At 55.5% G+C, this 26,922-nt stretch overlaps 3 protein-coding genes across 8 annotated transcripts; 1 reads left to right on the top strand and 2 right to left on the bottom strand.

The window, feature by feature from the left end:
- Positions 1-2,048: 2,048 nt before the first annotated feature.
- GNGT2 (G protein subunit gamma transducin 2) lies at positions 2,049-5,024 on the bottom strand. 2 transcript variants are annotated; one of them, XM_058559358.1, is made up of 3 exons: positions 4,613-5,024; positions 2,811-2,916; positions 2,049-2,351 (listed from the first exon to the last, which is right to left on the bottom strand). In XM_058559358.1, the coding sequence occupies exons 2-3, from the start codon at positions 2,892-2,894 to the stop codon at positions 2,226-2,228; spliced, it is 210 nt and encodes a 69-aa protein (XP_058415341.1). In that variant the 5' UTR covers positions 2,895-2,916; positions 4,613-5,024; the 3' UTR covers positions 2,049-2,225. The 2 variants fall into 2 exon arrangements, with proteins under 2 accessions (XP_058415341.1, XP_058415342.1); XM_058559359.1 differs by lacking the exon at positions 4,613-5,024 and having other exon boundaries at positions 2,811-2,945.
- Positions 5,025-5,148: 124 nt separating this feature from the next.
- Positions 5,149-14,859, top strand: ABI3 (ABI family member 3). The gene is given in 9 exon segments (XM_058560737.1): positions 5,149-5,594; positions 9,621-9,788; positions 10,826-11,002; positions 12,414-12,499; positions 12,674-12,769; positions 12,976-13,030; positions 13,032-13,164; positions 13,691-13,825; positions 14,173-14,859. Coding segments are annotated over 9 exon segments (1,131 nt in total). The 5' UTR covers positions 5,149-5,477; the 3' UTR covers positions 14,337-14,859.
- Positions 14,434-26,697, bottom strand: PHOSPHO1 (phosphoethanolamine/phosphocholine phosphatase 1). Of its 5 annotated transcripts, none has more exons than XM_058560738.1 (5): positions 26,628-26,697; positions 26,095-26,201; positions 20,318-20,416; positions 18,414-18,525; positions 14,434-16,583 (listed from the first exon to the last, which is right to left on the bottom strand). In XM_058560738.1, the coding sequence occupies exons 2-5, from the start codon at positions 26,124-26,126 to the stop codon at positions 15,825-15,827; spliced, it is 1,002 nt and encodes a 333-aa protein (XP_058416721.1). In that variant the 5' UTR covers positions 26,127-26,201; positions 26,628-26,697; the 3' UTR covers positions 14,434-15,824. The 5 variants fall into 5 exon arrangements, with proteins under 5 accessions (XP_058416721.1, XP_058416722.1, XP_058416725.1 ...); XM_058560739.1 differs by lacking the exon at positions 26,628-26,697 and adding an exon at positions 26,373-26,409; XM_058560742.1 differs by lacking the exons at positions 26,095-26,201; positions 26,628-26,697 and adding an exon at positions 21,573-22,284.
- Positions 26,698-26,922: the final 225 nt, after the last annotated feature.

The following is a 26,922-nucleotide window of genomic DNA, read 5'->3' as shown; positions in this document are numbered from 1 at the left end:
GTCAACCCCCTGGACTGAGAACTCCACCCAGTGAGATTCTGCCTGAAAGCAGGAGAACAGGTCCAGGTGAGTAGTAGAAAGAAGCCAGAGCCACATGGCCTATGGCCATAGGACTGTAACCCCATCTGTTTTTCCTTTTCTACTGCTGGAGTCATATGGAATATTTACCCTTCCTCATTTTAAAAAATAAGAATTATTGTATTTAAACATTTTCTCTTTCTCATTCCTCTTCTTTGCTGTCTCTTGAGTGGAGTATATTGAGAGTGGCTGAATTTATTCTAGGTTGCAGCATGGTGAAGTGAGGTCAGGATGGAATTGGGAAAGGAGTGGACATTCCCCAGGACATCCTGGATTCTGATCAGTGGCCCATGACCCCACCAGTAGGAGCAGGACGCACCCTTGGGCTGTGTCCCACTGGGGAGGGGGTGGTGAGCGAGTCTGCCTCTCTATGTCAGATCACTGTATTATGTCAGGTTTGTTTTCAGATACTTGCTTTCAATCCTATCTAGTAATCCCCCAAACCAGAAACTTGGACATCATCCTCGACAACCTGTCCTTCACCCATCACTCAATGAGATGTCAAGATCTGAAAACTTTATTTATCGTCACCCCACCTCCCCTCTAGACTTACAGTCACTGCCCTAATTCTCCCCTGATCTAACAATCACCTCCTTCATTGTCTCTCTGCCTCCACTCTTTCCCCTTTCAATCTTGCTGAAAGCCAATTTCTTTCTAACTGCAAACATTACCAGCTCACTCCTAGCAGATAAGGTTGTTTAGTATAGCAAACAAGATCCCTCTGATCACCTCCACCCCCACCTCTCTAGTAGCATATCCTAGGGATCTAGGCCTCTCTCTTGACATTCCAACAACTCCAACCTGATTGATGTTTGCATTGAAACCCTGGTTCTTTTCTTTTTCTCATATCTATGTCTCTGTTTAGACTGTGCCTTCAATCAGATTTGCCATCCATCCACCCATTTACAACTTAACCCTTTAGGACTCAGCTTGGGACATCACCTCCTTCTAGAGGCCTTTCTTGACCACTCTCCCAGGAGCCAACACATTCATTGAGCTGGATTAGGTAGCCCTCCCACGGGTCCCCATCATATTCCACGCAGACCTCTCTGAGGTTGCACTGAACGCATTGTATCATGAGTGTCCGTCTGTGTCTCCTTTAGACAGTAATCACCTTGCTATCAAGGCCCAGGAATCAGTCCTCTCCTTCACTGTACTCCTAGCCCCTAGCAGAATCCAGTCTCCCTTCTGCTAATCAAAGCCTGTCCCTCGGCTACCTAAATACCTTCATAGGATTTGTATTGCCCTGAGGGTGAAAAAGAAAGTTCTTAACTGAGCTCACAGCAAGGTCCTTTAAGATTTGACCCCACCTCCCTCTCCAGCTCCATGTCTCACCACTCCCTGTTCTGCCCCTGCCCCACTAGCCTGCAGCAGTTCCCATGGACCCTGTTCATTGCCCTGAACGTCCGTCTGCTGTGTGCCACTACACCACCCTTGATTTTTCCTTCCCCATAGCAGCGCTTGCTGATTTAATTGTACACTCTTTGTTCCATGTCTTCTCTGCTAAATTCCATGAAAATAGGAGCCATATTAGTCTCCAATTAGTCTCTCCAATCTTTAGTTCCCAGCACATTATAGACCTTCAATAACATTAAATAAATCATGACATTGTGACTTTACAAACTCTTTTTGTCATCAGGCCATCTGGGGTAAGCTAAATGACTAAGAGGAGGACCACTGGATCGGACATGAGTTGGGGAAAAAGGACCCCCCAACTCCGGCTCCCAACCCAAACTCCCAACCCAAACTACTCTGATGGAAATGCTTGGAGGACAGTGGAGGGGAAAGGTGGGAGGGGTTCTAAGGAGGAGTAAATGTTTCCTAAGGACTGCCATCTGGGGTCTCAGAATATTGCAGGCTCTTCAGATCCCACTACACCAGGTGCCAACTGCCAAGCTAGGGAAGCTCAGAGTGTTTCCAAGTGGGGTCAGGAGGCACCCAGCAGGTGGAGGAGATAATGGGAGAAAAGAGTTGAAAGTGGGTTTGGGGAATAGACTCGCAATGCATGCAGCCAGGTATCTTTACTCATTCTGTGACTAAGAGAAGGTGAAAATTCACAGGTTCCATGGGTGTCCCAGGACACTTCGTTCTGGGTGAGGAGTGGGTCTGAGGAGGGACAGACATTCCAGTGAGGGCTGCCGGAGCCATCAGCTTATCACACAAGAGCCTTTCTCCTTGAAGGGATTCTTGTCCTCAGGGACGCCTTTGAGAAGAGGGTCATTTCCTGCTTCGGCCTCCACATACTCCTTGATTTCCTTTCCTGTCTTGGAAATCTGCGAGAAAGCAAAGTATGGTTCTAGCTCTTGTTTGTTGCTCAGGGTCCATGGCTAGGTCAGTCCCAAGAAAACAGGCTTTAGGGCAGGGTGGGGACAAAGGTCAGAGAGGAGAAAAATGAAAAGGACAGGCAAGTAGGAGAGGGGTGTGAGTTCCTTGACCAGAACCACAAAGCCCAACTCTTACCTCCAAGGGGACACTTGGCCAGGCCCTGCCCAGAGACAGGGCTGGACACACAGCCCTCCAGACTCTGGGGCTCTCTCCTGTACACCACCACGGGGTCAAACTCCAGCCTCCTTCCACATCCCACCCCATCCCAGAGGCACCACCCGCTCCTTCTACTGCCCTGGCGAGGTCCCACCCCCCCTGTTGTCCATCACCCCCTCCTTCGTGTCCCGGCTCCACGAGGCGCAGGGAGGGATGGAGAAGAGGAGCGGGGAAGGGAAGAGGAGGCTCACCGGAGCTCTAGGGTTCTTCACTTCCTTCTTCAGCTGCTCCACCTGCATCCTCAACAACTCCTTCTCACTGAGCTCCTGGGCCATCCCGCCCGGGAGACACCTGGTCCTGGAAAGGATTCCGCAGCTGGGATTGCAAATCCCGTGGGCTCCCCCAACTCCCTCCTCTGTGCTCTCCACAACCTCAGGTTCTACCTTCTTCCCTGCCATGTCCCTCAACTCAGGCCCCTCATCGCTCACCGTATATTCACTGCACCCCCCTCATCACGAGTCTAGGCTGATGGGAGAGGCACAATCTTTGCCCTTGGATAAGGGTCTGTCTACAGAGGAAACCGGAGTCAGAGCACGGAGAAGGGAGAGAAAGGAAGATTTGGGAAGCAAAGTCATTGTTCCACATAACGACACAGGTAGAAGTTTTCAAGAAACTCCAGGTCCGGTCAGGGAAGAATGTACCCTAGTGGTCAAGGGAAGGGCTCTGGAGACTGCTGGACTCCAGCTCTGATCCCGGCTTTGCTGCTTCCATGCTGAGGCCTTAGGCAAGACTCCTTGAGTCTTAGTTTCCCCATCCACAAAATGGGTATAATACTAGTCCCTACCTTATATGATTATTGTGAGCACTACGAAAATAATCCATATAAGATATTTTAATACACTGCCTGGCACATAATGAACACAATACATTTATTATTATTATTACTATTATTATTATTCTTATCGTCGTCATCATCACTACAGGGTTATCAGGAAGGCCTGCCTGGTGCCTAACCTCAATAATTCCAAGACTAGATCCCAGCCCAGTGCAAACTCAGCCCCTCTCACCTGCCAAGAAAGAGCGTGCACTTCAAGTCACTTCTCCCCGACCCAGACAAGATGTTGTTTGAGCCTCCCAGATCCTCATCAGCCAAAAGTCTTTGGATAAAGCAGATGGTCTGGAAGCCCAAATCTCTGAGGCCTAAGCTGATCATAAGCTCAAGGGTCTAAGCCCATCCACCGGCCTGAGCCTCCAAGCCCTCACTGCCTGCAGACCAGACACCCTGCCCCCTGCCCCCTGCCCCAGCCCCTGTCCTGTAGGAACCCCTCTAGCTTAGAGCCTATTTCCCCACTTCCTACCCTCCAGCCCTACCTGCTCCCCTCCCCCTGCCTTCTCTCCCAAACCCTCCTCTCCTCTACCTCTGAGCCTGCTCTGAGGCTAGTCTTCCCAATGAGGCAAGTCCTAGCCCAGCTTCTGACTTCCTTCACCCAAGAAGCCTTGTGTCCCCATTGGAGCCCCACAATTTCACCTGACAAGGTTCTCCCAGCTCAATCTTCATTCACTCATTCAATAAAAGCAGACTCACTTAGGATGCCATGTCAGTCAGAGCTTGGGGCCACGGCCGCCTCTAACACCTGCCTCCAGGCTGCTTTCCTCCGCGCCTCCCTCTGAGTCCTGGGTATCAGGCTCCCTCAGCCGTTCCTGAGCACCCACATCTTGATCTTTCTCTTAGTCTCCTCCCATGACCACCCAAGGGCCATGCTGTTTAACAGACACCAGGCTCCTGCTCAGGCTGACGCCTCTAATGACAAGGGCCCCCTCGTGAGGAGCAGATGTTAAGGGGCCAATACAGTCATCTCTTTCTCCTGCCTCTAGGATGACAGACTGGGCAGTGGGAGGGGCAGAGAGGAGGCCCGGAGTCCATCCTAACTTCTCCTCCTCCAGGATCCAAGTCCCGCTCACAGCTGTGAGCTCTAAGAACTTGAGATCAGGACAGGACCCTGGAGGTCATCGAGTCCAACTCCCCTCTTAATGCAGGAAATAGAGCACATACCTCCTGAGGCCGGCTCAGTGCTCTCTCCACCGCTGCTTCCTGAAACCGACCAGTTAATCTGGAACTTGAAACTGGCGATTCTCAAAGGACTTCTCAAAGTCCTTCCAGTTGTCTAGTCCGAGTCTCTCACGCTACACTTGGTCAATTTCATCTTGTCCTGCCTCCACCAGGCACGGAGCACGTACACCAGATCTTCATGGCACGTAACCCTTCAGAGACTTGATAACACTTCTCAGGGGACGTCTTGTTGTATCTTCCTGGTGTCCAACCTGATTCCTCTTGCTGCCGCATCAGCTGTTCACCGTTGTTGCTGCACCGCCACCCCACAGCCCCCCAGCATGACTGGTCTCCATATCCTCTCCACCCTCCAATCCCCTGTCCCTTGGTGACTCATCCCTGAGCTTCCCAAGGAAGCCCCCACCCTCTGCCTTTTCCTCCCCTTCATGAGTGGAAAATCCATCTCCACCCCCCATAGTAGGCCAGCCCCCTTCCTCCTCAGTCTCCCACCCCCCCACCGCCCCACCGAACAGTTTCCTCTCCAGGCCCAGGGAGCAATCACAGCCGCCCCGACCTTGGCTTCCTCTGCTGGGAGGGATTGGGGGGCTGGGCCCCCAAAGGGCCCCTGGCTTCCCCCTTCCTTCCCCCTTCCTCTGGGCAGGGTACAGAGAGGTGCAGGCTCGGGGAGCAGGGACTGACTTCCTCTTGTCTCGGAATGAGCATGCCTGCCCTTTGCAAAGGGGTTTGGGTCTCTCACACAGAGGAAACCAAAAGCAGTGAGAGGGAGGGAAGGCAGAGCGACCAATCAAGGGCAGGGTGAGGCACAAAACCAGCGGGCTCCCTGGGGAGCCAGTCAGAGGCCGGGGCCATGGCGGAGCTTCAGCAGCTGCAGGAGTTTGAGATTCCCACCGGCCGGGAGGCTCTGCGGGGCAACCACAGCTCCCTGCTGCGCGTCGCAGACTACTGTGAGGACAACTACGTGCAGGTAGGCAGAGCGGGGACAGGCCGCGACACCCCAGCCCCTCGAGGGGCCCAGAGCCCTTCCCCAGGGCAGGGCCGTGGGAGCCATCCTGACAGGTGCTTGTCCTGGGTCCTGGCCAAGGAAGCCTCCCACTCCAGGCCTCGGCTTCATCCCAGTTCCCTTAGACGTTACCCCTGACCCCACGCTACCCAAGCCCCTACTGTGCCCCTTCTCTCTCCCAGAGCCTCAGAGATGTCCAGGCAGGCAGGGCCGTCCCATCCTGTTATCAGGCCTCACCCAGGTTCATCTCCCTCCTAGCCACTCACTCAAATCCAGAGGCCCAAAGACTTGTCCTCACACACTTGTGGGCACCATCATTCCATGTTCAGGCTGGCTCTAGGTAAGACCTCAGAAGAACTTCTCGAACACTGTAGTGAACTTGAGATGGACAATGGAAGGAGTTCTTTCCCTGGTATTTGAGGCAGAGCGGAGAGACCAGGCTGGGTTACAAAGACGGGGTCTGACGCAGAGGCAAGGGGGATGGACAACGTGACCACTGGAACAGGCGACCAGCAAAAGATGAGGATAGTCGCATTTTAGAACAGTTTTCTAAATTGTGTGGTTGTCCTAGGACCGCAAATACAGATTCCTGGATGAAGGGAAGAGGGGTGAGGGAAACTTAGCAATGATTGGGCACCTCTGTTATTTCATTAATCCTCATAACCACCATGTGAGACAAGTATTATTATTATTCCTATTTCTTAGATGAGGAAACAGCAGCACAGGGAGGCAAGGTGACTCATCCAAGGTCACACAGCTTGGAAATGGTAGAGCCGGGCATCAGCCCAGACTTCCTGAATTCTGAAGCTAAGCTCTCTCCTCTCCACCTTTCCACCTCCCTGACATGCTGTATGACTTTAAGACAGTTTATTTGCACTCTCTGTCCTCAGTTTCTTCTGCTCTCTTAAGAGCTACAGGCTAACCCTGTTATCTCCGGGGCAAAACTTCATTTTTCTAACCTGTTTTAACCAAACTGTGAGAAGAGGCACAGGGACTTCCCAGCTCAGTGAGAGTATTGAAAAAACAATAATAAAAGGAGCAAGTGCTTACAGGAGAATGGCACAGTGATAATAAGAGAGATATGATAATGACAACGCTCCGCACCCTTACTTTGGGCAGGTGTGGTGCCCGCATCGCCTCCTTTGGTCCTCACCCCAGTCCTGTGAGGTGAGGACCGACCAGGAGGCTGAGGTTCGGAAACATTCACTCGCTTTCCCAAGGACTCCAAGCTGGTGGCAGAACTTGGATCTGAACCCGTAACTCTGGAAGGCACACTCCTCCTATCGGCAAGCACAGAAACAGTCCTTCCTACTTCAATAACCTCTGCACACTCAACGCACTCCCAGACAGGTCCTATCTGCACACACAATGTGCACACAGGATTTGGGGTCACAAAGACCTGAGTCCAATTTCCAACTCTGCCACTGACCAACCATAGGATCTGCGGCAAGTTTCCTCTCTGATTCTTAACCCTTCCTTCATGGTGGTCACACAGCTTAAACGTGATAAAGTATTAAAGCATTTAGCCCAGTGCCTGCCCCTTAAGAAGGGCAGGATAAATGGCAGCTGTTACCATTATTATTATTTTTGTCATCACCGTCATCATCATTCATCAGAAGGATGAAAGACGCATACAGATAATAAAAGTCGATTCTAGCAAGGCGAAGCAGCCCCTGCAAAAACACCCAGGGCATCGGAAGCCTGGACCCAGGCCAGAATCCCTGGACCCCTGCTTCCTTCATGCAGAACACTGACTACTAGGCCACATAATCAGCTACCTTTCCTGGCCTCTCTGAGGATCTTTGGGAAGCAAATGGCTAGGAGCCGTTTGGATGACTTCTCAGGACTGCTCTTAAACAAGGCCTGGTTCCCACGTGCTCTGTCCCTCCCCCAACCCCCCCTCCTCCCCAACCAGGTGTCAGGAAACCCATGGGGAATGGGGGAGGGCAGGCCGGGGTCAGCTGTAGGGTTCTCGGTCAGGGTCCGTCGAGTTTACAGACAGGGTGATTTGCATGATGAATGAGCAGGCAGCCACAAAGATGGATCCCAGACACTTGGCTCTCCAGACCTAACTTTGGGCCAAGACCACAGCTGGGGTCAGTAGGCAGCCAGGCTGTAGCCTCCCGGAGCTGCACCCAAGCAGACAGTTTTCCTGTTTGGGCTGACAATTCCACATGCCAGTCCAGGGAGGGGACAGGACAGGAGAGGGGAGCTGAGAAATCTGGGTAGAGACCAGAGGTGTAGCGTTGCTCCATTCTAGGCCTTTGTTTCCTCTTCTATGAGAAGGTCTTGAACTCTCAACTGCTATCCTTTCTGGTTTTAACACCCTAGGTTGCTTTCTGCTGATGAAATGTGAATTACATGCAAATGAACATCTCTTTTCTCACAGTTGGAACAGAAAGGCAGGAGGGGCACCTGAGGGGAGAAATACTGGAGGGGCTGCTCAGAAAGTTCTGGGCCTGCTCTTGGGCTCCAGCCTGCTCAGGCTACACTGGAGGCCCCAGGTCTCTCAGCACCCTGCTCTGATAGGTTCTAGGACTGCTATCCTCTGACGGGCACTGAGGAGCACCCAAGGGCCCTTAGCAAGGGGACCCTCTGGTGTAGCCTTGCCTGTCAGGCCACGGGCCTTGCCCAGACTCTCCCTGGACTTACCCCCTGCCCCCTGGAAGGGTACAGGCTGCAGGGTAGCATCTCCAAGACCTGACGTGAGATGAGGAAGCTGCCTGGGGAACCAAATGACCAGAGAAGTTTTGCCCCAGCCTCCATGGTCTGATCTGGGACTGAAAAACACCTCTTCTGTCTTCAGGCAGCCCTCTCCCACTGACAGGCACAGTGCCTGCATGCAGTAGGAAGATGCCCAGCAAGTGTCTGGGTTCGAATTCAATCTGTTAATTAACTCAAAAATGCATATTTATTAAGCATCGTCTGTGTGTTGGGCACTATTCCAGGATGGGATACAGAATAAATCAGACAAGCTCCCTGCCCTCACAGCACTTACATTTTAGTGTATGTGTGTGGGGGTGGGGAAATAGATAATAAAGTAAATAGGTACATAATATCTGATAGTGCTAAGTGCTATGAAGAAAAGAGAAAAAGGCAAATATGATAGAGTCAATCCAGCAGTGAGCTGGGAGAAATCTTAGGGCGGTGAGGGAAGGTGTCTCTGGGGAGCTGAGACTTAATAATAAGAAGGATTCTAGAAAGAAGTACAGCAAGTGCAAAGGCCCTGAGGTAGAAACAATCTTAGCTTGATCAGGAATGGAAACCCAATGGCCAATGTGGCTGGAGGGGAGTAAGTGAGAGAGGGAGTGGTAGGGGATGAGGGTGAAGAGGAAAGCAGGAGCCAGCCTTGGTGAGGCCCTATGGAGGCCATGGTTAGAAGTTGGGGTTTTATTCTCAGTGTATTAGGAAGCTATTGGAGGGAATGAATGAACGAAGTCACTCTCCTCTGGGCCTCAGTTTCCTTATCTATAAAATGGAGCAGATCATTGGCTTCCAAACACCAACCTGTAGACCGGAGCTAAACAAAGAGGACAAGAGCCCCCTGGGTTGCTTTTAACAGCACAGATCTGTCGGCCTCCCTCCCAGAGAATCTGGTTAGAAGGTCTGGGATGGGGGCCTGCTGTTAGTTGGTTGACTTTCAAGTTTGAGAATATCTCCTCCAGCCAGAATTGCCTTCCTCCTTCCTTTCTACTATTGACCGTTTACCCCCCAAAAGGGGGTGCTGGGGTCAATCCTCAGCTTGACTGTTTGAGGAGGGGTATCTTCCCTCCCCTTGCACCCATTCCCCGGGCTGCAGATGCACTTTCCTAATGCCCCCTGAGTCCCTCTTACCACAACACCATTCCTGTGGAAACCACCTCAGACATCTCGGGGTTGCTGCTTTCTCCCAGCTCAGCCCCACTTCCCTATACCGTCTCCCATCCAACCCGCCCAGTCAGGGCCCCAGTGGAAGGTGTTGCCCTCAGACCAGGGCTGTGTGTATTTCAGGCCACAGACAAGCGGAAGGCACTGGAGGAGACCATGGCCTTTACCACCCAGGCCCTGGCCAGCGTGGCCTACCAGGTGGGCAACCTGGCCGGGCACACCCTGCGCATGCTGGACCTGCAGGCCGCCTCCCTGCGGCAGGTGGAAGCCCGCGTGAGCACCCTGGGCCAGGTAAGGCGTGTGGGAAGGCTCCTTGCATCAGCTCCCAGCCCTTCCGCCCCCCTTGGATATTTCCTCCAGCAAAAGTTGTTTCCTGCCTTCCTCCAGATGCCTGACTCCAACACAGAAGCTTGGCACTTCGCAAGCGTTTTGTGCCTTCTTGTCTCTCTGGCCACGTCTCAGGGCTGGGCCTTGCTGCCCCATCAGACTAGGACCTCCCTGAAGGCAGGGAGGTTCTTTTGCTAAATTCCACCCTGCACAGCAGAAAGTGGCTCTACCAATCAAGGTGGCTGCAGAGCACAGGAAAGAGGTAGATGGATCCTGTTTCCATCTAAACACAGGCGGTAGCTTAATGAATGTTCTGGACCCAGAGTGCTTGCTTGGCAAGGTCATCTTCAGCCCTGGAAGCACTGCCGCCACCACACAGTGCCCCCCACCCATCTAGCATACACGCCCTCCTCCTTCCTTCCTGGATCCTTGGCCGAGGAGTTGCCCCATGAACCACATGCACAGATCCAGTTACACACAGGCCTGGCCCACACATCACCCACATGTTCAGCGTGGGGTGTGTCTTTTCCTCTTGCCCAGCAGACTGGAGTTCCCACCCTCTCCATGCTGTAGGTTTCTCCACAGAACATCCCAAGAGGAAGTTAGTTCACTTATTTGACCCCTAAAAGAGAGAGCTGATCCAGCCACAATTCCAGCCACCTCCCCGTTATCCCCCTCTGCTCTGAGCTGGCCCAGTGCTTGAGTCTCTTCCCAGCCCCCCAAGGGATGCTGTGTTTTCTCTTTTCCTCTGGTTCCTGCTCAGCTAATAATAACCCTCATTCTCTTCCACCAGGAAGTTTCTCCAAAGTGGCTCCATCCTCCCCTGGCAACTCTTTTCCCAAATGGTGTGTGGCCTTGGGGACAGAACTGACTCTTTATCTGGACCTCACTGCCTCCCATGGTCCCTACCCTCGCCCCAAAGTCTCTGTCCTCTTCCTCTCTTAAGGGCAAGGGTGCTGTACAGAGGCTGCCTCACTGTCACCTCAAACCCTGTCATGCAGATGGTGAACATGCACATGGAGAAGGTGGCCCGAAGGGAGATTGGCACCTTAGCCACTGTCCGGCGGCTGCCCCCTGGCCAGAAAGTCATCCCCCCAGAGAGCTTACCGTCCCTCACACCCTACTACAGGAGACCCCTCAACTTTGGTTGCCTGGATGACATTGGCCATGGGATCAAGGTAGAGAGAGGGGCCCTTCCTCTTCCTCCACGACACACCCTCTTCTGCCTCATGAGCCCCTTCTCTCCAGTGGCCCGCTTCTCTTCCACGGCTATGTTCTTGTCCCAAGCTGCAGCCCCTTTCTTTCCTCACCCCCTGAAGCCATCACCCCAAGCCCCCTTACTCCCTAAGACCCCTCCTCCTCTCTAAAAATCCTCATGACCCCTCCCTCTAAAACTGGCCTTCACCCTGTGCTCAGATGATCTGCTGAGAGCGACATTTGAACACCCCGTCCCCCGCCCTCGGGTGCTGGGCGTGTGTGTGAAGGGGAAGAGGGGGAAGGGAGGATGTCAGGGTGTGCATGAGAATTGCTCCCCAGCCACATGAGAACAGCAACTTCCTCTGTCTGGAGGTTTGAGGTCACCGCACTGAACAGTCACCCCAGAGCTGCTGTTGGGTGGGAAGGGGTGGGGATGAGCCACTCAAAGGGGACATGGTGAAGAGAGGGGAGCATGACTAGCATTTTCTTCTCAGCCCATCTCCCTCTGAGAGGTGGGAGAAGACACACACAGAAACACACACACACACCCCTATCCCATTTTGTAAATTCCTGTATCCGTGCCCCAACATTCCAGATTAGATTAAAGCTCTCCCGTATCTAAATGACCTTTTGAAATCTTTAACATACCATCTTCCCAAAAAGGAGAAACTACACTCCCTCCTTCAGTCCTTAGGCCTCTCCACCAGTAAGTTCTTCCTATTGTTCAACTTAAATTCTTTATGCTTCAGCTCAGGTCCCTTTGGTCTTGTCCTTAGTGAAGTACAGCTCACAGGGAACACCATTCCCCACGAACCCACTCTCCTTGGGCGGGAACCCTCTCAGTGACAGAGGTGCTCTCCTGCCTGTGGGTTTGCACCTGGTCATTTCTACACTCAACTCTAAATGTTCTGCTCCTCTCTGCCCTGAACTCCCCAGAGCCAGTTCCCCAGGACTGTGAAAATGACAGGTTGGACATTTCTAAGTGTGGTGATGTTCTCCTTTCCCCACTCCCTCCTCAGTCTGCGCTGGGGCTGGGGTCTGGCCAGGTTAGGGACCACCCAGGTGGGCGCTGAGAAGCTTGGTCGGGGGGTGATGATGAAGCTCACTCAGCCGCCTGAGGCTGTGCAGAGGAAGTGGCCGGCAGACAGTCTGCGCTCCGAGGTTTCCGTTGGGCAGACTTGAGGCCCAGGGCCCAGGGCCCAGGGCCCAGGCGGAGCAAGAGGGGGTGGGGTGGGGTGGGGTGGGAGAAGGCGCTGGGAAGTGGAAGTGGGAACTAGCTGTGCCCGTGCTCTCCCTCCCAGTTCTCATCCGCCCCTCCCACATTTCCTCTCTGGGATGAGGGGGGCCATTGGGGGGCCCCATACACGTCAGCCCACCCCTGCTCCCCCGCAGGATCTGAGCACGCAGCTGTCGCGGACCGGGACCCTGTCTCGAAAGAGCATCAAGGCGCCTGCCACACCCGCCTCGGCCACCTTGGGGTGAGGCCTCGCCACCATCCAAAGCAGCCCCGCTCCGTCCTGACACTCGACTCCCCCACCCCGCCCCAAGGCGGGCGCCAAACTTCCTCCTCGGCCAGCTGCCCCCTCCTCCCCACACCCGACCCCTGCTCGCCAGAAGCCTTCCTCCCTCCTAACGACAGCCCCAACCCCCAGGAGACCGCCCAGGATCCCCGAGCCCGTGCTGCTCCCGGTGGTGCCCGACGGCAAACTCTCGGCCGCCTCATCTGTCTCTTCCCTGGCCTCGGCCGGGTGAGCCCCACAAGTCCATGTGGGGGGTGGCAGGGGGAGGGGTTGAAAGGGGCCTCCTGCTAGTTGTCATGGTGACTACTGGGGTTGAGGGGACTCGGGATCGCAGGGGCGGGGCATATGATTGAAGGGGCGGGACCAGGTGGGGGATGCTGAGTTAGAGAAGGTGTCCCCCAACCTAGACGAGCCCCTCTTTCTCTGGTCTCCAGCAGCGCCGAAGGTGTCGGCGGGGTCTCCACGACCAAGGGGCAGGCAGCCCCCCCACCCCCCCCCACTCCCCCACTCCATGGCCCCACCTCCTCCACCAGATGCCTCCGACGTCTTCCTGCCGCCCCCTCCGCTGGAGGAACTGTCCCTGCCGCCCCCTCCGCTGGAGGAACTGTCCCTGCCGCCGCCAGGTAAGGAGCTCCGCCCTCTCCTCCTCGCTCAGCCTTTCTTACCTCCCCATACTCCTCCCCACCCCACCCCTCTTGAATCTAATCGGGCCCACCTCAGTGAAAGCTTTGTCCAAGGTAGAGGTCATGGGAGAAAAAGGAGGCAGAGGAAGTGAACTAACATAACTTGGCGCCTGCTTTATACCAGGCCCTGGGTTTGAAGCTTCTCATCCATTTTCTCACTTAAACTCAACAACCCTAAGAGGATCTTCACATTCCCGTTTAACAGATGAAGAAGGCTGAGAGGTTAAATTAAGTGACTTGTCCACGGGTCACCCAGCTGGATGGCAGTCTGACTACCCCATACTGTTCACTGAGCACCTACTACTTGCTAGAGGCATTGTGGGAGGACCAGGATGGGCAGGGCTGGAGGAAGATTACATAACATGGGTAGATCCTGCTAGGGCCCTGCTCTTGAACAGCCAAGTTTCCTGGGGCGAGTGGAGGGGTTCCCTGTGCCCCACTCCCAGCTTTTCTGCTTCCCTCTCAGCCCCAGAGCTGCCCTTGCCCGACCTGCCCCCTCCTCCACCCCTGGATGTAGATGAGTTGGGGCTGCTGCCTCCACCCCCACCAGGCTTTGAACCCGAAGAGCCCAACTGGGTCCCTGCTGCATACTTGGAGAAAGGTACCTGACTCCTGGGACTGAAGGGCACCAGGGTTCCCCCCACTCTTCTACCCCAGAGGCATTCTGGGCCTGTTGCCCTCTCACCCCCCCCCCCCACATACACATTTTCTGACAAACTGAGCAAGTGTTTCCCCAGGAGTCATCTCAGAACCAAGCTGAGAACAGCTGGCCTGGTACTGATATTAACTGAGCTGGGGAGGGGTCCCCAGGGCCTGGGGGAAGGCACCTCCTTCCCCACTCCCTGCAGCCTTCTCCTCTAGATGCTCCCTAGAGTCCAGTATGGGGGCCCTGCATGCCCACGGTGGGGCAGAAGGCACATCTCACAGAGCCCCTCTCCTGCTCTGCAGTGGTGACATTGTACCCATACACCCGCCAGAAGGACAACGAGCTCTCCTTCTCTGCGGGAACCGTGATCTGCATCACCCGCCGCTACTCCGATGGCTGGTGTGAGGGCGTCAGCTCCGAGGGGACTGGATTCTTCCCGGGGAACTATGTGGAGCCCAGCTGCTGACAGCCCGGGGCTCTCCGGGATGCTGACCAGGCTCTGTCCTGAGTGAGCCTCTCGAGCCCCAGGCCAAAGCCAGCTCCAAGGTCGAGGCTGGACTAGGCCTGCCCACCTCTTGGGCTGTGAGCTGTGTCTGCCCCTTTCCCACACTGTGATGGGAAGGGGTCCTGGGGAGAGAGGTACCCGGAGGCCTGCTGCAGACAGGAAAGAACTGAAAGCCAAGGAGTTTGGTGACCTTGTCCACCAAGTAGACAGGAGAGGACCCCTACTCCACGCAGGGTGGGGTCTCCAGCTGCAAGTGCCAACTCTGAATAAAACTCTGACCCTCTTGACAACTGCCCTGCAGGGCTAGGGGGCCAGAGACGGGAGGGATTGAAAGGCATCCCAGTTTTAAGCCTCCTGCTAATTATTGAGCCCTCCTCTGCCTGCCCCTAGCAGCCGTGTCTCCCATTTCTTGGGTCCTCATTAGGTGCCCTCTACACTAGACCCCTGATGCCTCTCTGCAACGATTGACTGCACCTTGTTCTTCGGCCTGTTGCTTGCTGTGTGTTATGTGTTCAGTCTTGGTTCCTTAAGCTGGGCACTCCTCCAAGAGTGGGGACTAACTCCCTCACTTAAGTGGGGCTCTCTGAGAGCAGAGACCACCTCACCCTCACCCCTTAGACTGCGGCGCGAGAGATCTCAGTCACCTCTTCCCCCTTCACCTCCTTTATAGCTCTAAAACACCAAAGAGGGAGGAGGGGCTTGGGTTCCGCTGGCTCTGCTTTAAAATATCATGGCTTTCTGTTCCACACGGGAGGAGGGGGGCGCAGAGGGCCCAGCCCGCGAGGCGACTTTGGTAAAGTCCCTGGTCTCTTGCTGCATAGACGAGGCTGGGGTGCCAGGAGACACCACCCCACGCTGCGAGGTCCCTGGCTGGCCGGCCCCAAGCTGGACAGTGTGCTACCTCGTTCCACCACCAGGAGGCGACTGTTCCCTCGGGCTTTTTTTCCCTTTGGGGATGCTGGCGGGGTGGGTGGGGGAAGAGAGGCAAGAAAAGGGTTGGAGTGTGGGGTGGCGGTAGGTGAAGCAAGATCTAGGCCTGGGGCCGTTGGCGGAGAGTCAGGTGCAGCCAGGAGGATTTCAGGATCTGGGAGACGGAAGGTTACAGCAGTGGGAGATGTTCCTTCTCTCCCCTGTAAGAGAGCCTTACAAGGGTTTTAGAAACACTACTGCCTTCCCCTGTATGCGTACCACCTCAGTGGGGCCAGACTCCAGAATCTGACCGTTTGCAGAGGAACTAGGGGGGCAACCGAACTGGGTTAACTACGTAGATACGGACTGCTCCGAACTCCCTCCCCTAGCCTCCAAATGGACGAGCCCGGAATTCCAGAAATTCCCGGAGGGGCACACCAAAGCGAAAGGGAAAAGGGAGTAAGAAAAACTAGGTTTGTCTTTCCCATCTCCCCCCTCCTCGCGCCTTCCCCGCCCGGGCGCCCCCGCCGGCCGCCGTTCTCAGCACGACCGCAGCACCTGCTGCAGATGCACGCGCACGTCGGCGGCTGTTTCCCAGGGCACCACGCTGGCGCGGAAGGAGCTGGGCTCGGCCTTCTGCGCCTCCTGGATGAGGCGGTGCATGGGGTAGCCGCGGCGCGGGAAGGCCACGTCGCCGCCTGCCAGCAGCCCCGTGGGGCAGAAGTCGTTGGCGCCGTCGCCCACGTAAAAAAGGCGCTCGAAGTGCACGCCGTCGTGGGCCCGCTCGCGCAGGTAGTCGCTGAGCACCTTGTGCTTGCACATGTTGGCGGGGCAGCGCGCGCAGCTGTGCGTGTGGAAGGGCCGCAGCGCCAGCAGCCCCCGCGCGTCGGGCCCCGCCGGGTTGCTGAAGATGCGGCGGAACAGGTCGTGGTGGCCGGCGGCGCGCAGTGCGCTCTCCACGCCGAAGGTGTTGGCATCGGAGATGAGAATAACCTCGAAGCTGGCGCCCTGCTTGGCCACAAACTGCAGCAGGTCGCCCATGCCCGGCGACAGGGGGATGGCCTCGTAGATGGCGCGCAGGTCCCGCGGCCGCACGCCCTGCTCGCCCAGGTACTTGAAGACGCGCTGCATGTACTCGTTGTAGAAGCCCTCGCGGTAGGTGGCGCGCAGGCTCTCTGGCAGCCGCTTGCCCGGCGCGGCGCGCACGATCGAGTCGTCGCTGTTTTCGTCCACGATGGTCTCGTCAAAGTCGAAGGTCAGGAGGAAGCGAGGCGCGCCCTGCGCGGCCATCCCGCCGTCCTGGGAGCGGGGAGGAGAGGAGCAGGAGGAGGAGAGAGCAAGCGAGAGGGGGCGCGGCGGGAGCCGGCCCGGGAGAGGCTGGTTAGCGGGCCACGGCCAGAGGCGCTGGCACATCCAAGACCTGAGGAGGACCCAAAGCTGGTTAAGCTGGGCGGAGTACCCAAGGCCGCCGCCCCCGCCCCCACCCCCACCCCAGCCTTCCCTGCCCACCCCCTTGGCACCTCTGGGTTAGCTGCGCTGGAGTTTATCCTCAGAGGACCATCTTCCTTCTGAACCCAGCAGGGCTTCCCTGGCACCTGTTTCTGCTACTCTCATCTGGAGCCACGGGGGCTTAACAAGGGTCAGCTTAAAAGTGGGGAAGAGCAGCTTCCAAGGGGTCACCCCTTTGGGGAGGTTTCTGGACTAGACCATTCTAGAGACTTCCAGTGACTCCTGTTGTTGGTGTGGCTAATGGGAGGGTGGAGAGAGCTCTCCACTTCCTTCTTCCCTAACATAGTGAAGGGAAACCACCCGTTCCCCCAACTGGAGTAGCCTCCTCATTCCCCATCTGGACCATGCCAAGCTGATGGTGGACACTAAGGAGCCAGACTCCAGGGAAGTCTCCTCCGCACCATCTAAGACATGTGGACAATGAGTGCCAGGTCCTCAGGCCTGAGAGTTAGGTGCCTGGGTCTCTGTGCTGGCCAGAGAACTAGATTTTAGTTCTTGGAATAACCAGGTAGGTGGATTGACCACACAAGACCCAGGAAGGCTCTCTGGCAGCTGCTTCCAGCGAGATGGCACTGGGCAGGGGTCCAGGGATGGGACACAGCTTCTCTGGGGAGTTTTAGGGCCCTGTGCTAACAGCTCATCACTAGTCACTTGCCAGTTCCCCAGGTGGAACGTGTCACCAGGTGGGGTTCCTGCCAGAGTCCGAAGCAGGTGGGCAACAGGAGAAGCAGTGGGGATTGGGGAGGTAGGAGCCTCCCGCGCCAGGCCACGACATACCTGGGAGACAGGTAAGGGACAGGAGAGAGAGCAGCAGTGGCTGAAAAGGCAGAGGACGAGGGAGCAGGTAATGGGGACATGGTGGGGGGGGTTATGACGCAGTGATGGGGAAGGAGAGGGCTGGAAGGAAGTCATGCTAGGGGAGCACGGAGACAGACTAGACAGGAAGATGGAGTGGGGATGGGGAGCTCCAGGAAGTGGAGACCTCGGGTCGGATGGGGGCCATGGGATAGGATGGGGGACAACAAGGCAAGTGTGAGGGCACAAAGAAAGGCAAGCAAATGGAGACAGCAGAAGCCCTCAGCAGCCTATCCCTGCCACCTTTGCCTGCCAGCAGCTGTAGGTGACAGAGAGGCAGAGTGAGCAGATCAGATCCAGCTTCAGAATATCCACCATACTGCCTTTCTCCTTCCTGGCCTCCCGCCCCAGTGAATTGAGATGGAACCACTCTTCTTTCTGGTTCCTTCCTAACTCTCTCTCTAATATTCCTGTGATGTTTATGGCCTAGTTGTGAAACAGAAGTCCAAGCTCCTAATTTCAGAGCTGAGATTTGAACCTGGCTATCTGCCTCCCTAACAGAACTGTCCTTTTGACCTCATCCCTAGAGACACTTTCTGGTCTCACCAACATCCATCTGGGTGTCTCAGTGGCCCAGGATCACTGGAGTTGAGGACGTAAAGCATCAGGACCCCACACCTGGGATGGAAGCTTCCAGGGATTAGTGGAATCCCAGTAGAGGTGAGGGCAAGCCTAAAAGGGGCTCAGTAGGGCTCTTCCCACCCTATGATGGGAATGTGGGGGCTGAGGCCTCATCCTAAGAGACCCCTGGAGGGACCCACTTACCCTAGACAGGCATCGGAGGCCAGCAACTGGAAAACACCCGCTCATTGTCGGTGCATCACCCTGGGCACCACCTGTAGGGACTCGGTTGGCCTCCAGGTGTCGTCCAGAGCTCCTGACAACCACACAAGGTCCATTTGAAGGTGCCCGCTCATCTGGCTTTGTTTCTATCACAAATGCCCACCTGGCCCTATCCCCTCTGCTGAGCCCCAGGAACCACTCCCAGGGACTCAGTAAAAACAACCCCTCAAATAGGCATAGCACTTACAGACCACAAAGCCCTTGCCAGGCATCCTCTTACAATCCCCTACGACACTGGAGAGGTTACAGATGATATTAATAGAGACCCAGAGAGGGTAACCAACTTGCTCAAAGGTCACCCACTGTAAGTGGCAGAGACAGATCTCAAAACCAGATCTCAGGGTCTGACACACGTGCCTTTTTCTCCAGTACGATCACTGCCCCTTTCTTGTGGATGGTACAGCACAGTTTACCCATCACCTTCACTCACATTCTCAGGGAGAATAAACAACTTGCCTGAGGCCATGTTGTTTCCATAGGACAGAGTCTGGTTCATGAACACCTGGCCACAGCCTGGCCTGCCCTCTGCCCTCAAAGGGAAGAGGCAGATGACCGGAATCACTGTACCACAGCTGGGGGGCCAGGACCCCTGGGCACCACAGGTGATCTGGGACTGGCCTCCCCGGTGCTTTCAGGGGGCTGGCAGTCAGATAGGAGAGTCAGAGTGAAATTTCTGCCAGACTTTGCTATGTGGCTTTGAGGACAGTGTTTGGCTTCATAGGGACACCACCTACAGCTCCCAGTCCCTCCCTACACACACCCAACCCTCCACCCTGGAGTTGAATGGGAGACCAGAGGCAGCTGGAACAGATCTGGAAAGAGCCAGGAGACTAGACAGGGAAAGGAGCACAGGTCTGGCTGGCTGCTGCCCTCTGGTGGTGACAGCAGGTGACACTGGAAACCCCTCTGACTTTTTCAAGGTGACACTCTCCCCAGACCATCCCAGGACAACAGGGAGAAACTGTTGCCTCCAAGACAGAGACTGGGACATCCCAGGAGCAGGGCACAGGTGGGAGGAAGGGGCTCTATCACCGTCCATCTTGAAGAACCCCATCCCGCCCCACTCTGACCACACGTGCCTTAAACCCTTTGGTAGGGATGGGATGTGGGTCTTAGCCTTTTCCCTAAGAATTTTTAATCTAGGAATTGGCAGAGGGGGCCAAAGCTGAATGGGGCAGTGGGCACAAAGGGAGAGGAGACACAGGTCCAGGAGAAGATGGGAGTAAAGGAGAGGGAGGCATGGGACAAGGGAAAGGCATGTTTTGGAGGATGGGAGGGCTATCCCCAGGCCCTAGGGAGTTCCAGCCTTCCAGAATCCTGACTAATATCACATGTCCGCCCGGGGCCAGGCGAGTCTGAGGAGAAAGGTCAGGGGATGCCACTCCCATTGTAAAAGCAAACAGGAGTGGACACGTGTTGGGCACGGGGAGCAGAGAGGGGCAGATGCAAAGATACCGAGGGTCTCCAGCAGCCACCCAGAGACCGAGCTTCCTTGCTTTGCCCTTGTTTCTTTTTCTTTGTTTTTATTTGGTAGAATATTCTATTGCAATATCATGCTCAAAACTTCTCATTTCTCATAGCAAAAGACATAGTTACATTTTTTTTTCATCTAATAATAGTATTTAGGGAAATCGGTTAAACATTTACTGTTGGGTGAGTTGCCCTTGTTTCTTTCAGTCCCCAGAGCAGAAAGCCAGGCACCCTGAGTTTCTTCCCCCGGAATGTGAGAAGGCCATGCTGTGACACCCCACCCCTATAGCAGTAGTCAGAGGGACCCCAGGTGCCGTGGGAATCTGGCTCCCGTGATGTCCAGAAAGGTTACTCACCTCTGGCAGCTTTGTCCTGAGTGATCAAATCCTTTTGTGGTCACCAAAAAGAGTTCCTCAGAGAAAAGGGGGGCAGGATCTCTGAGCCTCTCGCACAGGCTGGAGCAGAGAGAGGAGAGAAGGGTTTCTCTGGGGTGGCAGGGAGTCCAGAGTCTAGTCCAGTCCCATCTGAAAGCAGTGCCTGCCTCCCTGATTCCACCCAGGATCACCGGATTCTTCCCTGCTTCCTCCCGCCTTTTACACAAAAGCTCTTAGACGACAGCTATGGGAATGGGCTGGGAGGGTCCCCTGGGGATGGGGGAGGGAAATGGGCCTCTCTTTGGCATCTGCCCTAAGTTTGAAATTCCCCTCTTAATGGATAGAGCCCACAAGACAGTTTTGGGACAGTTTTCCACAGGAAATGTGCAGGATGGGGATGGGGGGAGGACCCCAGAGATACCACAGTGACAAGCTCTTTTCCCAAGACCAGCTCTCCTTGTATCAATCACTAGAAATCAGATTCAGTCACTAAGCTGGCATTCTCTCCTTCCCTCAGATAGCACTCCCAACTTCACCATGGTCTCTTCCCTGCTCACTACTGCCAGCAGCAAATAGGAAAAACAGAGGCCCAGAGAGGTCAAGCTAATATCCTTGGGGTCACACAGCATCAAAATCAGATTTAGAACTCAAGGATCTCTGGTGCCTCTTGGGAAAATCGCAGCCAGAGCTTCCCCTACTGCCATAGAGACCCCCTTGGGCTGTGGGCGTGCTGTCCTGACTAGCTGGCAGTGATGATCCAGAGCTCTGGTGCCAGCCAGGAAGCTGGGACCAGGAGTCACCTCTGGGCTTGCCCTGCCCGGCTGGACAAGCTGGGAGGGGATCCTCACGGGGCAGGGAGGTGGCAGCTGCCGGTGGAGTTGGGGGAGAGATATTTTTAGAGGTGGCTGGAAAGCAGGCTCTCTGGCACACCCCCAGCTGGCGGGTGCTTCGCTCCAATGCGGGGCGGGGGGTGCGCAGCTCGGGGAGCTGAGGGGAGCGCAGGGGACTGTGGGTGGCATGGAGCAAGGGGGCACAGATTCCTTCGCTTTGTCCGAGTGCGGGGAGGGAGGGATACCCGGGCACCACGTTCCTGGGTAGGAGACAGAAGGGGGACTTACTCCTCCGCTCCAGGGACTCCTCCGCTGACACGCGTGAAGGAGCGCCCTCAAACTCCACACAGCCCCCACCCCACTCCGGGACCCCAGTCCTCCCCTACCTCGGAGAGCCCAGGACTCACTTGGGGAGCGGCGGCGGTAGAGGTCTGTCCCGGCTGAGTTTGGAGTGCAAGGAGTGGGGAGAGGGGCTAGCTGAGGTATTTGGGCGCAGGATGGAGCAAGGGGTGCTTACGGGAATTGGGGGGGACGCGGTGTCTTATCCACCCCCGGATTTCTGGGCTCCGGCTCACGAGTCCCTCCAGTCCCGAGGGGCCGTGGATGATGTGCGTCTGGCCCGTCCTCTCCACCTGCCCCCCATCCCCCCGGCCGCCGCCGCGTCCCCTTTAAATGCCCGGGAGCCGGAGCCGGAGCCGGAGCCGCGGCTAGCGCTGCGGCAGCCGCAGCACCCGGGCCCACCGCAGTCCCCGCACGTCACAAGCGACTGTCCAATCACAGCGGCGCCGGCGCACATCAAGGGGCGGGCCGTCTGCGGGCCACGCCTCCCGGCTGACCTGGAGGCTCCGGGAGAGCCAGCGAAGGTGGGATTGGGCGTAGGGGGGGAGGGAAGGAGGGTGGAGAGCCGGCGCGCCCCTTCAGAGGAGCGTGGGTGGGGGCACCCTCATTAGAGCGGCTGCGGGCTCTACATAAGTCCCCGCCCACACGCCTAGAAGTGCCAGCGCTGTGGACTTTCTCAGCCGCCGCCTCCAGGGCTCTGATCCCTGAGATGTGCAGAAATGCACCCCCACCTCCAGCCCTCACGCCGTTCTTCGCTCGTAAGCCCGGTGCTAGGCACCGGTTGACCCAGCCCAGGAAAGGCAGTGCCTCTGTTCCTTTCCCCTGTGTGCCCTCTGCCCTCCAGGCGGAGTCACAGCGCCCCGCCCCGCCCTCGGGACGCTTTCCCCGGTTACAGGTTACAGGGGATTGCCGGCCGGGAAAGGGACTCTCCCGCTCCCCTACCCTGTCAACGGAGTTGGGGGACCGACCGGACACTTTGCCCCTTTGCAAGTGGGGTTGTAAATAAAACACCCACTTTCTCCTCTGCTTCCTAAGAGTCCCTTCCCAGCTACACTCTCCTGCCCGTTTCTGCCCTCACAGCTTGGTGGTGAGAAAGAAAGGCACACCGGACTCATGGGATCACAAAAGGGCAGTGTGGGTGGGGAGGATGTAGGTGCTCCCAGACCTGGGTCTGACTTCAGTCCTCCCTAAGTGTCCCCCTGCTCCACTCCTCGAAGAGAGCCAACGAATGCAAAGGCCCAGAGTGATCTGGAAGCTGATGGGGCTGGAAATCAGAGGAGGAGTGAGAGTCAGCAAGGAATTACCCTAATCTCTGTACCAGGGGCTAGAAGTACGTAAATAAACAAGACAGATGTGTGCCATGTTTCTGCATGTACCAAGGGGAACCAGCGCTTTAAAGCTGCAAACCTGATCCTTGAAACCCTTGACTAACTCCCAACGCCCGACTGCTGAAGCTAGCTCGCTGCTCCACTTCATCCCACACCCCTGTCTTCACTCCTCACCCTTTCGTCTGTCTCTCCAGCACACCCTGTGCTCTCCTCGGGACCTCCCTCCTCAGGAACACGCCTGCCCCCTGTCCGTTTGCTGGGCAGGCTCAGCCCCACATCATCTCTTGCTGTGTTACACATCCCGAAGGTCCTTTTATTTCACTGATCACATGTGTGCTGCCAGAGCACGTAGTAGGTGCTATAAAGATTTTTCCTTGTGTCAATTCATGTAATCCTCACCACCCTCTAAGTGGGTGTGTAGCTCATATTACTGTGGGGAAATCAAGGCACAAAGAGTTGAGGCTAGCCCAGGGTCACCCAGATGGTGAATGGTAGAGCTGGGTTTCCAACCTACTTGCCTTAACCATTACCCTACACCGTCCCTCTCATTCGGTGGGACCCCTCCTCTCCTGTAAGCAGCATGAGGCCGGAGACCATGGTGGTCTTATTATTAATGTCCCCCCAGTCCTTAGCATATAGACCCTGGCACACAGTAGGCCTTAGATGTTTGTTGTTGAATGAAACAAGTCCCCTGCTGGGTCCAGCCCCACGTTAGTGCTCCATTTTGTTCCCTCATTTAACCTTCACACTAACAGGTCACCCCAGTATTATCCCCACTTTACAACAGGGAAATTGAGACTCAGATCAAATGACTTGCCCAGGGTCTCCGGCCCCCAGGAGACACTATGTGCAAATCCTGACCCTTTGATGCAATTGGCAGCCCTTTCAACCTTCTTTCCAAAGTCAGTGGTGGGATTGGGGGAGGGGTGGGCAGATAACTTGCTGCCTATAGCGAGTTCTTACCACCCATCTCTGCCTTCCAGGATGGGAATCCCAAAGCGCGCAGGAGCTGCGTACAAAGTGCCTTTGTGGAAGAAATGTGGAAACTCCTAGTTTTCCCTACACTAAAATTTTCAGGACATAATCCTTTCTCTCTTTAAACTTTCCCCTCTCATTGTGCCAGTAAGCACAATGAGAGTAAGCAAGTTGGGTGATGAGCCATGTGCCTAAAGATGGGGACAGAAAGGGAGAGGGAATCCCACCCCCACCCCAGCCCCCAGCAGGTTGAAGCCTCTGCCCAGCACTCAGGCTGCAGAACTTCCTCTCCTCCCGAGAGGTTCACCTTATGACTCAGTTCTGTCATTCTGGCAGAGAGCTTGTGGGGACGGGAGTTATCTGAGGTGACAGAGACAGGAGTCCCTGCTGAACCCTGACTCAGGTGCCCAGGGATGGAGCTCTCCTGCTGGTCTTCACAAAGAGCCTGTGACTCGTGCCCAAGGTTTTGATGTTAGAGCCAGTGAGGCCAGGACTCCAGGAGGCCACTTCCTCATGGTGGGAGGGACAAGGGTGAGAGGGAGGGGCAGATCGCAGGAGTTGGTCCATACACTCCACCTGGGGAAGGAGGATTGCCTTCCGGGCATCAACTAGATGTGGGGCACATAATCCCCGCAATAACCTCGGCGGATGGGTTTTACTATTCCCGTTTTTACAAATGAGAAGGCAGAAGCTTGGGGACATTGCCCAAGAATGCTGTGTAGCAAGTGGCGGTCAGCCCGGATGTTTAGGTCTGCACTTCTCTGTCTGCAGAAGGCAAAGGGCCCTCAGGGATCTGGCGACAGATGCAGGTGGGCTTAGTGGAGGAGACCCCCGGCAGTGACCCCATTCAGGCGGTTCTGCAAGATCTGTAGTAGGCGCTCTGGGTGTGAGGCCTTGTGCTGGGGCTTAGGGACCAGGGCTGAATAAATCCCTTTCCAGGTCACTCACATTGATGGAACAGTTACTGTGTGCAAACAGTGTTCTAAAAGGCTCGGCTCTTCATTCTCACATCAACCCTATGATCTATAAGTTCCCCCATTTTACAGATGAGAAAAATGAGGCACAGAGTGGTATGTCATTTATGCAATATCACAGCTAGGAAGTGGCAGAAGCAGGACTTGAACCCCGGCAATTGTCTGCAGAGCTACATTCCTAACCAGAACATCACATGGCTTGCCTTCAAAGTTTCTGAGTTCTGAGTTGCCCTTTTTCCGGATCTGAATAGGCTGTCCCGCCCCCACCCTAGTCCTGGGAAGAATCCGACAATGACTTAGATCAAGGCTCAGATATTCAGAGCTGGGTCCCATCAGTAGCTGGGGACAGTCTCCTGCTCTCTAAGCCATCACCACGATATAGTATTCATTCATTTGTGCTATCTTTCGTTCAACAGATGTTAACTGCATCAGGCACTGGGAGATGTGATATTGAACGAGACATAGACCCGGCCCTCAAGGAGCTCACAGTCTAGACAGGGAGCCAGCCAAGCAGACAGGCCTTCCCAAAAGAGTGTCAGAGAACAACTGGCAGATCTGCTCTCCCTGTGACCATCAGGGCAATTCTGTCTCGTCCTTCAGCGGGAAGGCAGCTGGGACCTGAGAGGCCTCCAGGATAAAGAGGAGACTCATAGGGGCTGGCCCAGTGGCGCAAGCGGTTAAGTGCGTGCGCTCCGCTTTAGTGGCGCAGAGTTCACGGGTTCGGATCCTGGGCGTGCACCAACGCACCGCTTGTCACACCATGCTGTGGTGGCGCCCCATATAAAGTAGAGGAAGATGGGCATGGATGTTAGCGCAGGGCCAATCTTCCTCGGCCAAAAAAGAGGAGGATCAGCATCAGATGTTAGCTCAGAACTGATCTCCCTCACACACACACACAAACCAGGAGACTCATAATCCAGGGGTGGGGTCCCCCATCCTGACCACTCTCCTTCCCTGTCCCACCGCAACTCCTGTTCTTGGTTGCTCCTGGCTATCCGTCCTCTCCCCTCTCATCTCCACACTCCAGAACAACCTTCTCCAACCAACCTTCTCCCCACTCCCATCTGCGTCTTTCCCTCCCTGCCTTCCACTCCCAGGCCTTCTCCACACGACTCACCCTGATAGAGCTGTCCACTGTCCTCTTCGATAAGCAGCAAGGACAGGGAGTAATGTGGCAGAGGGAACAGGACAGAGGAGTGAATGAACAGACAAACAAACCCCTTTCTGCTACCTGGCAGACACGACAGGTAAAGCAGAGAAAGCAATGCCCCAGGGTCTCCTCTGGGCCAGGAAGTCCTTGCTCTCTGACTCACAAGATTCCACTTGCTGGGGTAGTTCCTCTCATTTGGCTTGTGAGGCACCCTTCTTCTGTTTAACAGCTCTCAGAGACTTGAAATCTGCCACTCCAGTTCTTTCGTCTCTGCAAATGTCACAGTGAAGAGAACAAGGAGATTTAGTCTCACCTGCCTCGTGTCCCTGGTTACTTCTCTAACTGCATCTCGCCTCCCTGTCCCCCTCACTCTATGTGTTCCAACCACACCAGCCTTCTTTCAGACTTTGATGTGAGCTACCACAGGCCCCTTGCACTTACTGTAGCCTCTGCCCAGAGTACTTCCCCTGCCCTGTCCATGGCCCCTGACTGAGTTCAGGGCTCAGCGCATGTGTCACTTCTGAAAGGACACTTGTCCTGCCCACAACCCCCCCCACCCCACCCTGAGATCAGGACCTCCCGGTACACATCTCCACAGCACCCTGTACTGCTCCTGGGTGACTGATTAATATCCGCTGCCCATCAGACCGTCAGCTCCAAGAGGACAAGGGACCACACGGGTTCACTTCCCCTCACCTAGCACAGCCCTTGATCTAGAGTAGCTGCTCAATACAGATGTGCTGCCTGAGTGATCGCAGGATTTGCAGTCTCCTCTCCTCCTCGTGCGGGGTGTGGCCTCAGGCCTGGCATGAGACCAAAGCTAGCTGTCCCAGCCTCAGTTGTGTTGTAACCTGGCCATCGGACTGTGGGTATGCTAACAACAGACAGGGCTGGCAGCTCAGGCTGTTTTTACACCTTTCTCTGAGCAAACTGCCCCACCCGGGGAATCTTCCCATTCCCAAGGGAGGTCTGTGCTGACAGGAGCTGGTTG

The sequence above is a fragment of the Diceros bicornis genome, chromosome 18 (genome assembly GCF_020826845.1).
Source record: "Diceros bicornis minor isolate mBicDic1 chromosome 18, mDicBic1.mat.cur, whole genome shotgun sequence".
Classification (NCBI taxonomy): Eukaryota; Metazoa; Chordata; class Mammalia; order Perissodactyla; family Rhinocerotidae; genus Diceros; species Diceros bicornis.
Note: the sequence above shows the minus strand (reverse complement) of the source record. Positions and strands in the feature narration are given on the sequence as shown.